This window comes from Pseudophryne corroboree, chromosome 3 (assembly GCF_028390025.1).
Source record: "Pseudophryne corroboree isolate aPseCor3 chromosome 3, aPseCor3.hap2, whole genome shotgun sequence".
NCBI lineage: Eukaryota > Metazoa > Chordata > Amphibia > Anura > Myobatrachidae > Pseudophryne > Pseudophryne corroboree.
Genome location: NC_086446.1, coordinates 803,605,524 through 803,617,627, shown reverse-complemented (window position 1 = coordinate 803,617,627; position 12,104 = coordinate 803,605,524). Strand labels below are relative to the sequence as shown.

The 12,104-nt window shown below is 46.1% G+C and overlaps 1 protein-coding gene across 2 annotated transcripts in view; it reads left to right on the top strand.

The window, feature by feature from the left end:
• LOC135056914 (alpha-2-macroglobulin-like protein 1) overlaps positions 1 to 12,104 on the top strand; it is a 416,894-nt gene that overhangs the window by 286,936 nt on the left and 117,854 nt on the right. For both annotated transcript variants that reach the window (XM_063962689.1, XM_063962688.1), the window contains exons 21-22: positions 1,951 to 2,176; positions 3,459 to 3,585. In XM_063962689.1, coding sequence (XP_063818759.1) covers positions 1,951 to 2,176; positions 3,459 to 3,585 — 353 coding nt within the window. The remainder of the gene's footprint in view (positions 1 to 1,950; positions 2,177 to 3,458; positions 3,586 to 12,104) is intronic.

Sequence of the window (12,104 nt, the reverse complement as noted above, 5' to 3'; positions counted from 1 at the left end):
GATGGGTCACCTCAAATACGAGGGGTGTGCAATAAGTTTCAGGATGCACAAAAAGTATTATATTTACAAACAAAGTTGCATGCTCTCAGACCTCTTGGTGAAGCAGCTGGACCAGTCTGAAGCAGGTATGTCTTTTACATGCTATATGAAGGTCTCCACTGCAGCTTCCAGTGGCTCAAAATTAATCCCACGCACCTTGCTCTCAATTTGTGGGAACATGAAGAAGTCGCAAGGGGCCAGGTCTGGACTGTACCGTGAATGACCCAAAGGAGCGTTTATGGACCACAAAGTCCTCGGAGTAGGTGCATTGTAGTGATGGAGAAGGTCACCACAAGCGTGAGTTCTTGGATAGTGTCTAGAAATAGCTTTCAGCACTGGTATTGGTTGGCATAACAGTCTCTAGAGACCGTGTGCTGCTGCATGAGTGGTACGATAGCTACATAATCAGTCTTGGCAACAAAAGCAGCCACCATCTGCTTGGTCACACGGAGCTCACATCGGAATTTCTGTGGCGGTGCACCTCCAACTGTGATCCACTAGATCGATTGCTGTTTTTTGTCTCGCAGTGGAATATGTAGATCCAGGATTCATCCCCACTGATGATCTCCCAGACAGAGTTTGAGTGACCACTATCAAACCTGGCCAGCATGTTGTGGCACCAAGTCACCTAAGCCTCCTCTGCTCTCAAGTCATCTGAAGGGGCACCCAGCAAGCAGAAACCTTGCTCAAGCCAAGCTTTTCATGTATCAAGCACATGGAACCCAATGGGATGCCTAACTCCTATGTGGCCCATGGTCAACTATGGCCCACATGGCAGTAATTTTGTCCTTGGTGATGGCAGATCCAGTTTGACCGCAGCACTCCTCATCTTCCAGAGACCCTCACCCATGCCGAAATTCTGCAAACCACTCACATACAGTGGCTCGGGCTGGTGCTTCCTCAACAAAAGCATTTTGCAGTTGCTTAGAAAGCTCCTGCAGACCACTCTTGTAGTGGTAGAAGACCACGGCTCTCCGGTGGCCTCTGCTGAGCTCCATAACAAGTTTGTGAAGAAAGGGAACATGCTGACGTCTATGGTGTGCAGTGCTGCTTATATACAGGCTCTGTGCCTGACAGTTCACAGGAACTCTAGTCGGAGATTACAGGTCACAACCAGACAGCCAGATTGTGTCTGCCTATGCATGCACATCCGAAAACTTATTACACACCCTCGTACTTTAACTTTCAAGAAGGCCACACAATATGAATTCAAATATCAACAAAAATAGCCACAATATCCCCTGCACACCCCCATAACTCACCCCAAAATGCCCATACTCGCCACAAAATGCCCTGCATGTACTCACCCACAAGTCCTCAGATCCCACATGCCCTCCCTCATGCCCCTCACACCACTCCGCATACCCCTAGAACCTCTTACACTTATTGGCTAGTTTGCTGAATATACAGTACTGTTATTTAGTATGGAATCTACCCCTGAAGCTGAGCGATTGGCTGATGGCAGCTGATGTATTTATGCCCCTACCCCTTTTATCGTCTCTCCTGTGTCTCCGCCTTGGTAAGCGTAATGATGCCAACTTATATCAGGCACAGGAACCAGGTATTAATCTGACCCTCCTGCCATAGCAGGCATTGTATTCATGGTTCTCTGTCTCGCTAGCGCGGGCGCCCTCTGTAAATGACACCTGCGGCAGAATGGTCCTCAAAGCTCACCATGTCAGCTGCATCTCCATAGCAGTCCATCACTGGATGCTGATATATAGGATGCTGAGGAGGCTTCTGTTTCAGGTTCATAGAAAAAGATGATATGACTATCTGAAGAACATATATTACTGGCTGTATCAGTAACACTACAAGTCATTGCCACCTGTGAGACGCTGAGGCAGTCATTTAATTTGTGATCAATGTATCATTATCTCATCTTTAATGTACAGTATGTGTTGTACACAGTTCCTCCGGTTATGGTGAGGTCCCAGTCACCGTGCCAGACACCATCACCGAGTGGAGAGCCCAGATGTTCTGTGCCGGGCCTGGAGGTTTCGGACTCTCTTCTACTGTTCCGCTCAAAGCGTTCCAGCCATTCTTTGTGGATATGACCCTGCCCTACTCTGTAAAGCAAGGGGAGAGCTTTATACTCAAGGCCACAGTGTTCAACTATTTGAGTGACCCGCTCAAGGTCAGTGTTACTGCGGTGTGGTGACGTGTGAGTAATGTTCTTACTCATGGACAATCTGGGATGAAAAATCAATGAGTAGAAATGCATTAAGATCTTCTCAGTATCTTATAAAGAGCCTCAGGCTGCAGCTTACTGAGGTGTTTAGCACATTGTAGTGTAGACCTGTCCCCGTAAATATTGTCTCAGCTCCTCTAAATATTGTAGGTGATGCTGAGTCAAATGCAAGAGGGGAATCAGCAGTGGTCTAGGGGGATCACCCCACGTAACACACACACCTTTCCCATGGTCACTTCAGGTGACAGCATACTCCCTCTCCACTCCGGGGCTGAGCTGTCCATTGGCTCTGCCTCCTCTCTTTTACAGCTTCATGGGAAAAGGGGGGCGGCGATAATGTTGCACACATTACTCCACTTCCACCCCTCAGATCAGTCACGGGAAAGCAGCAGCAATAGCCACTCACTCCACATCTAAATTGGCCCCAGTATCCGACCCTTCTCTGTAATAACTCACAGTATCCGTTCCCTCTAGGTAATAATTCACAGTATCCGTTCCCTCTAGGTAATAACTCACAGTATACGTTCCCTCTAGGTAATAACTCACAGTATCCGTTCCCTCTAGGTAATAACTCACAGTATCCGTTCCCTCTAGCTAATAACTCACAGTATCCGTTCCCTCTAGGTAATAACTCACAGTATCCGTTCCCTCTAGGTAATAACTCACAGTATCCGTTCCCTCTAGGTAATAACTCACAGTATCCGTTCCCTCTAGGTAATAACTCACAGTATCCGTTCCCTCTAGGTAATAACTCACAGTATCCGTTCCCTCTAGGTAATAACTCACAGTATCCGTTGCCTCTAGGTAATAACTCACAGTAACCGTTCCCTCTAGGTAATAACTCACAGTATCCGTTCCCTCTAGGTAATAACTCACAGTAACCGTTCCCTCTAGGTAATAACTCACAGTATCCGTTCCCTCTAGCTAATAACTCACAGTATCCGTTCCCTCTAGGTAATAACTAACAGTATCCGTTCCCTCTAGGTAATAACTCACAGTATCCGTTCCCTCTAGGTAATAACTTACAATATCCAAACATTTTAGGTAATAACTCAGAGAATCTTGCCCCTCTAGTAAATAACAACGTACCCAACCAATCCAGGTAATACTTAACATCGGGCCCATCTACATATGAACTTACAGTATCCAGCCCCTTTCAACATTATCCTGTCCCTAAATCCATGTATCAGCGTTGCAGTCTGGTGTTTCTCATGGTTATCTCTCTCAGATTCTGACCATCCTTCCGCCATCTAATGAATTCATCGTGAAGAATAACATCACCAATAGGGACCCATTCTGTCTGGCTGGTGGGGAGAAGAAAACCCTCTCCTGGGAGGTGACCCCCAACATTATTGGTAAATGAAATAAATTCTACAGAAAGTGTGTTATTTCTGTATTGAATCGTACGTCATCTGATTCACTTATTTACGAAAGTGCAACTCCCAGAACTTACAAATCCTGCAAACCTGTTATGATTATTAATTAATAAATTGTACTACAAAGTAACAAATAATAGGGCTGGGAAAATTACAGTGCATTTGTTATGACTCATGCACATAGGAGGTCACAATGTAAGAGTGGTACATGGGATGAAACACTAGGGATAACTGTGTTTTTACTGATGGAAGAGATTGATATGGAAGCAAGAATGTATGGTGATGTACACAAGGGAAGAAAGAGACTGGAATGGAAGAGAGAGTGTATGGTGATGTACACAAGGGAAGAAAGAGACTGGAATGGAAGAGAGAGTGTATGGTGATGTACACAAGGGAAGAAAGAGACTGGAATGGAAGAGAGAGTATACAGTGATGTACACAGGGGATGGTAGAGACTGGGATGGAAGAGGAAGTGTATGGTGATGTACACAAGGGAAGAAAGAGACTGGAATGGAAGAGAGAGTGTATGGTGATGTACACAGGGGATGGTAGAGACTGGAATGGAAGAGAGAGGATACGGTGATGTACACAGGGGATGGTAGAGACTGGGATGGAAGAGAGAGTGTATGGTGATGTACACAAGGGAAGAAAGAGACTGGAATGGAAGAAAGAGTGTATGGTGATGTACACAGGGGATGGTAGAGACTGGGATAGAAGAGAGAGTGTATGGTGATGTACACAGGGGATGGTAGAGACTGGGATAGAAGAGAGAGTGTATGGTGATGTACACAAGGGAAGAAAGAGACTGGAATGGAAGAGAGAGTATACGGTGATGTACACAGGGGATGGTAGAGACTGGGATGGAAGAGAGAGAGTATGGTGATGTACACAAGGGAAGAAACAGACTGGAATGGAAGAGAGAGTATACGGTGATGTACACAGGGGATGGTAGAGACTGGGATGGAAGAGAGAGTGTATGGTGATGTATACAGGGGATGGTAGAGACTGGGATGGAAGAGAGAGTGTATGGTGATGTACATAAGCGATGGAAGAGAGAGTGTATGGTGATGTACACAAGGGAAGAAAGAGACTGGAATGGAAGAGAGAGTGTATGGTGATGTACACAAGGGAAGAAACAGACTGGAATGGAAGAGAGAGTATGCGGTGATGTACACAGGGGATGGTAGACACTGGGATGGAAGAGAGAGTGTATGGTGATGTACACAGGGGATGGTAGAGACTGGGATGGAAGAGAGAGTGTATGGTGATGGTAGAGACTGGGATGGAAGAGAGAGTGTATGGTGATGTATACAGGGGATGGTAGAGGCTGGGATGGAAGAGAGAGTGTATGGTGATGTACATAAGGGATGGAAGAGAGAGTGTATGGTGATGTACACAAGGGAAGAAAGAGACTGGATTGGAAGAGAGAGTACGGTGATGTACACAAGGGAAGAAAGAGACTGGAATGGAAGAGAGAGAGTGTATGGTGATGTACATAAGGGAAGGAAGAGACTGGGATGGAAGAGAGAGTGTATGGTGATGTACACAAGGGAAGAAAGAGACTGGAATGGAAGAGAGAGTGTATGGTGATGTACACAAGGGAAGAAACAGACTGGAATGGAAGAGAGAGTGTATGGTGATGTACACACGGGAAGAAAGAGACTGGAATGGAAGAGAGAGTACGGTGATGTACACAAGGGAAGAAAGAGACTGGAATGGAAGAGAGAGTGTATGGTGATGTACATAAGGGAAGGAAGAGACTGGGATGGAAGATAGAGTGTATGGTGATGTACACAAGGGAAGAAAGAGACTGGAATGGAAGAGAGAGTATACGGTGATGTACACAGGGGATGGTAGAGACTGGGATGGAAGAGAGAGTGTATGGTGATGTACACAAGGGAAGAAAGAGACTGGAATGGAAGAGAGAGTATGCGGTGATGCACACAGGGGATGGTAGAGACTGGGATGGAAGAGTGTATGGTGATGTATACAAGGGATGGTAGAGGCTGGGATGGAAGAGAGAGTGTATGGTGATGTACATAAGGGATGGAAGAGAGAGTGTATGGTGATGTACATAAGGGATGGAAGAGAGAGTGTACGGTGATGTACACAAGGTAAGGAAGAGAGAGTGTATGGTGATGTACATAAGGGATGGAAGAGAGAGTGTATGGTGATGTACACAAGGGAAGAAAGAGACTGGAATGGAAGAGAGAGTACGGTGATGTACACAAGGGAAGAAAGAGACTGGAATGGAAGAGAGAGTGTATGGTGATGTACATAAGGGAAGGAAGAGACTGGGATGGAAGAGAGAGTGTATGGTGATGTACACAAGGGAATAAAGAGACTGGAATGGAAGAGAGAGTGTATGATGATGTACACAAGGGAAGAAATAGACTGGAATGGAAGAGAGAGTGTATGGTGATGTACACACGGGAAGAAAGAGACTGGAATGGAAGAGAGAGTACGGTGATGTACACAAGGGAAGAAAGAGACTGGAATGGAAGAGAGAGTGTATGGTGATGTACATAAGGGAAGGAAGAGACTGGGATGGAAGATAGAGTGTATGGTGATGTACACAAGGGAAGAAAGAGACTGGAATGGAAGAGAGAGTGTATGGTGATGTACACAAGGGAAGAAAGAGACTGGAATGGAAGAGAGAGTTTATGGTGATGTATACAGGGGATGGTAGAGACTGGGATGGAAGAGAGAGTGTATGGTGATGTACACAGGGGATGGTAGATACTGGGATGGAAGAGAGAGTGTATGGTGATGTACATAAGGGATGGAAGAGAGAATGTATGGTGATGTACATAAGGGATGGAAGAGAGAGTGTATGGTGATGTACATAAGGGATGGAAGAGAGAGAGTGTATGGTGATGTACACAGGGGATGGTAGAGACTGGGATGGAAGAGAGAGTGTATGGTGATGTACATAAGGGATGGAAGAGAGAGTGTATGCTGATGTACATAAGGGATGGAAGAGAGAGTGTACGGTGATGTACACAAGGGAAGGAAGAGAGAGTGTATGGTGATGTACATAAGGGATGGAAGAGAGAGTGTACGGTGATGTACACAAGGGAAGAAAGAGACTGGAATGGAAGAGAGAGTGTATGGTGATGTACACAGGGGATGGTAGAGACTGGGATGGAAGAGAGAGAGTATGGTGATGTACACAAGGGAAGAAAGAGACTGGAATGGAAGAGAGAGTATACGGTGATGTACACAGGGGATGGTAGAGACTGGGATGGAAGAGAGAGTGTATGGTGATGTACACAGGGGATGGTAGAGACTGGGATGGAAGAGAGAGTGTATGGTGATGTACATAAGGGATGGAAGAGAGAGTGTATGGTGAGGTACATAAGGGATGGAAGAGAGAGTGTACGGTGATGTACACAAGGGAAGGAAGAGAGAGTGTATGGTGATGTACACAAGGGATGGAAGAGAGATTGTACGGTGATGTACACAAGGGAAGAAAGAGACTGGAATGGAAGAGAGAGTGTATGGTGATGTGCACAAGGGATGGAAGAGAGAGTGTACGGTGATGTACACAAGGGAAGAAAGAGACTGGAATGGAAGAGAGAGTATGCGGTGATGTACACAGGGGATGGTAGAGACTGGGAAGGAAGAGAGAGTGTACGGTGATGTACATAAGGGAAGGAAGAGACTGGAATGGAAGAGAGAGTGTTTGGTGATGTACATAAGGGAAGAAAGAGACTGGAATGGAAGAGAGAGTGTATGGTGATGTACACAAGGGATGGAAGAGACTGGGATGGAAGAGAGAGAGAGTATACGGTGATGTACACAGGGGATGGTAGAGACTGGGATGGAAGAGAGAGAGTATGGTGATGTACACAAGGGAAGAAAGAGACTGGAATGGAAGAGAGAGTATACGGTGATGTACACAGGGGATGGTAGAGACTGGGATGGAAGAGAGAGTGTATGGTGATGTACACAGGGGATGGTAGAGACTGGGATGGAAGAGAGAGTGTATGGTGATGTACATAAGGGATGGAAGAGAGAGTGTATGGTGATGTACATAAGGGATGGAAGAGAGAGTGTACGGTGATGTACACAAGGGAAGGAAGAGAGAGTGTATGGTGATGTACACAAGGGATGGAAGAGAGAGTGTACGGTGATGTACACAAGGGAAGAAAGAGACTGGAATGGAAGAGAGAGTGTATGGTGATGTGCACAAGGGATGGAAGAGAGAGTGTACGGTGATGTACACAAGGGAAGAAAGAGACTGGAATGGAAGAGAGAGTATACGGTGATGTACACAGGGGATTGTAGAGACTGGGATGGAAGAGAGAGTTTATGGTGATGTACATAAGGGATGGAAGAGAGAGTGTATGGTGATGTACATAAGGGATGGAAGAGAGAGTGTACGGTGATGTACACAAGGGATTGAAGAGACTGGGATGGAAGAGAGAGTGTATGGTGATGTACATAAGGGATGGAAGAGAGAGTGTATGGTGATGTACACAAAGGATGGAAGAGAGAGTGTATGGTGATGTACACAAGGGATGGAAGAGACTGGGATGGAAGAGAGAGTGTATGGTGATGTACACAAGGGCTGGAAGAGACTGGGATGGAAGAGAGAGTGTATGGCTATGTATACAAGGGAAGGAAGAGACTGGGATGGAAGAGAGCATGTATGGTGATGTACACAAGGGATGGAAGAGAGAGAGTATGGTGATGTACACAAGGAATGGAAGAGACTGTGATGGAAGAGAGAGTGCATGGTGATGTACACAAGGGATGGAAGAGACTGGGATAGTAGAGAGAGTGCATGGTGATGTACACAAGGGAAGGAAGAGACTGGGATGGAAGAGAGAGAGAGAGAGAGAGAGTATGGTGATGTACACAAGGGATGGAAGAGACTGGGATGGAAGAGAGAGAGTATGGTGATGTACACAAGAGATGGAAGAGACTGGGATGGAAGAAAGAGAGAGTATGGTGATGTACATAAGGGATGGAAGAGACTGTGATGGAAGAGAGAGAGAGTATGGTGATTTACACAAGGATGGAAGAAACTGGGACGGAAGAGAGAGAGAGAGAGAGAGAGAGTATGGTGATGTACACAAGAGCTGGAAGAGACTGGGATGGAAGAAAGAGTATGGTGATGTACACAAGGGATGGAAGAGACTGGGATGGAAGAGAGAGTGTATGGTGATGTACTCAAGGGATGGAAGAGACTGGGATGGAAGAGAGAGAGAGTATGGTGATTTACACAAGGATGAAAGAAACTGGGACGGAAGAGAGAGAGAGAGAGTATGGTGATGTACACAAGGGCTTGAAGAGACTGGGATGGAAGAGAGAGTATGGTGATGTACACAAGGGATGGAAGAGACTGGGATGGAAGAGAGAGAGAGTGTATGGTAATGTACACATGCGATGGAAGAGACTGGGATGGAAGAGAGAGTGTATGGTGATGTACACAAGGGAAGGAGGAGACTGGGATGGAAGAGAGAGAGTATGGTGATGTACACAAGGGAAGGAAGAGACTGTGATGTAAGAGAGAGTGTATGGTGATGTACACAAGGGATGGAAGAGACTGGGATGGAAGAGAGAGAGTATGGTGATGTACACACGGGATGGAAGAGACTGGAATGGAAGAGAGAGTGTATGGTGATGTACACAAGGGATGGAAGAGACTGTGATGGAAGAGAGAGTATATGGTGATGTACTCAAGGGATGGAAGAGACTGGGATGGAAGAGAGAGAGTTTGGTGATTTACACAAGGATGGAAGAGACTGGGATGGAAGAGAGGGTATGGTGACGTACACAAGGGATGGAAGAGACTGGGATGGAAGAGAGAGTGTATAGTGATTTGCACACAGGCTTGAAGAGACTGGGATGGAAGAGAGAGTGTATGGGGATTTACACACGGGCTTGAAGAGACTGGGATGGAAGAGAGAGTGTATGGTGATGTACTCAAGGGATGGAAGAGAGAGAGTTTGGTGATTTACACAAGGATGGAAGAGACTGGGATGGAAGAGAGGGTATGGTGACGTACACAAGGGATGGAAGAGACTGGGATGGAAGAGAGAGTGTATGGTGATTTGCACACGGGCTTGAAGAGACTGTGATGGAAGAGAGAGTATGCTGATGTACACAAGGGATGGAATAGACTGGGATGGAAGAGAGAGTATGCTGATGTACACAAGGGAAGGAAGAGACTGGGATGGAAGAGAGAGTGTATGGTGATGTACACAAGGGATGGAAGCGACTGGGATGGAAGAGAGAGAGTATGATGATTTACACAAGGGATGAAAGAGACTGTGATGGAAGAGAGTATATGTTGATGTACTCAAGAGATGGAAGAGACTGGGATGGAAGAGAGTGTATGGTGATTTACACACGGGCTTGAAGAGACTGGGATGGAAGAGAGAGTGTATGGTGATGTGCACAAGTGATGGAAGAGACTGGGATGGAAGAGAGAGTGTATGGTGATGTACACAAGGGATGGAAGAGAGAGTGTATGGTGATGTGCACAAGTGATGGAAGAGAAAGTGTATGGTGATGTGCACAAGGAATCTAAGAGAGTGATTGTAGAAAGAGTGTATGGTGATGTGCACAAGGGATGGAAGTGACTGGGATGGAAGAGAGAGTGTATGGTGATGTACACAAGGAATGGAAGAGAGAATGCATGGTGATGTACACAAGGGATGTAAGTGCCAGGTATGGAAGAGAGTGTATATGGTGATGTACACAATAAATGAAAGAGACTGGGATGGAAGAGAGAGTGTATGGTGATGTACACAAGGGACGGAAGAGAGAGAGTGTATGGGCATGTACACAAGAGATGGAAGTGACTGGGATGGAAGAGAGAGTGTATGGTGATGTGCACAAGGGATGGAAGACAGAGTGTATGGGGATGTACACAAGAGATGGAAGAGACTGGGATAGAAGAGAGAGTGAATGGTGATGTACACAAGGCACTGAAGAGACTGGGATGGAAGAGAGAGTACGGTGATGTACACAAGGGATGGAAGAGATAGTGTATGGTGATGTGCAGAAGGGATGGAAGAGACAGTGTATGGTGATGTGCACAAGGGACCGAAGAGAGCATGTATGGTGATGTACACAAGAGACTGAAGAGACTGGTATGGAAGAGAGTGTATGGGGATGTACACAAGGGACGGATGAGAGAGTGTATGGTGTTGTGCACAAGGGACGGAAGAGAGCGTGTATGGTGATGTACACAAGAGACTGAAGAGACTGGGATGGAAGAGAGTGTATGGTGATGTACACATGGGATGGAAGAGAGCGTGTATGGTAATGTACACAAGACTGAAGAGACTGGGATGGAAGAGAGAGTGTATAGTGATGTATACAAGGGACGGAAGAGAGAGTGTATGGTGTTGTGCACAAGGGACGGAAGAGAGCGTGTATGGTGATGTACACAAGAGACTGAAGAGACTGGGATGGAAGAGAGTTTATGGTGATGTACACATGGGATGGAAGAGAGCGTGTATGGTAATGTACACAAGAGACTGAAGAGACTGGGATGGAAGAGAGAGTGTATGGTGATGTACACAAGGCACTGAAGAGACTGGGATAGAAGAGAGAGTGTATGGTGATGTACACAAGAAACTGAAGAGACTGGGATGGAAGAGAGAGTCTATGGTGATGTACACAAGGCACTGAAGAGACTGGGATAGAAGAGAGAGTGTATGGTGATGTACACAAGAAACTGAAGAGACTGGGATAGAAGAGAGAGTGTATGGTGATGTACACAAGAGACTGAAAGACTGGGATGGAAGAGAGAGTGTATGGTGATGTACACAAGGCACTGAAGAGACTGGGATAGAAGAGAGTGTATGGGGATGTACACAAGGGACGGAAGAGAGAGTGTATGGTGATGTGCACAAGGGACAGAAGAGAGCATGTATGGTGATGTACACGAGACTGAAGAGACTGGGATGGAATAGAGAGTGTATGGTGATTCACACAAGGCACTGAAGAGACTGGGATAGAAGAGAGACTTTATTGTGATGTACACAAGGGACGGAAGAGAGAGTGTATGGTGATATGCACAAGGGGGGTCATTCCGAGTTGTTCGCTCGTTATTTTTTTTTCGCAACGGAGCGATTAGTCGCTAATGTGCATGCGCAATGTCCGCAGTGCGACTGCGCCAAGTAAATTTGCTGTTAAGTTAGGTATTTTACTCACGGCATTACAAGGTTTTTTCTTCGTTCTGGTGATCTTATTGTGATTGACAGGAAGTGGGTGTTTCTGGGCGGAAACTGGACGTTTTATGGGAGTGTGTGAAAAAACGCTACAGTTTCTGGGAAAAACGCGGGAGTGTATGAAGAAACGGGGGAGTGTCTGGGCGAACGCTGGGTGTGTTTGTGACGTCCAACCAGGAACGAAACTGACTGAACTGATCGCAGTGGCAGAGTAAGTCTCGAGCTACTCAGAAACTGCAAAGAAATTTCTTTTCGCAATTTTGAGAATCTTTCGTTCGCAATTTTGATAAGCTAAGATTCACTCCT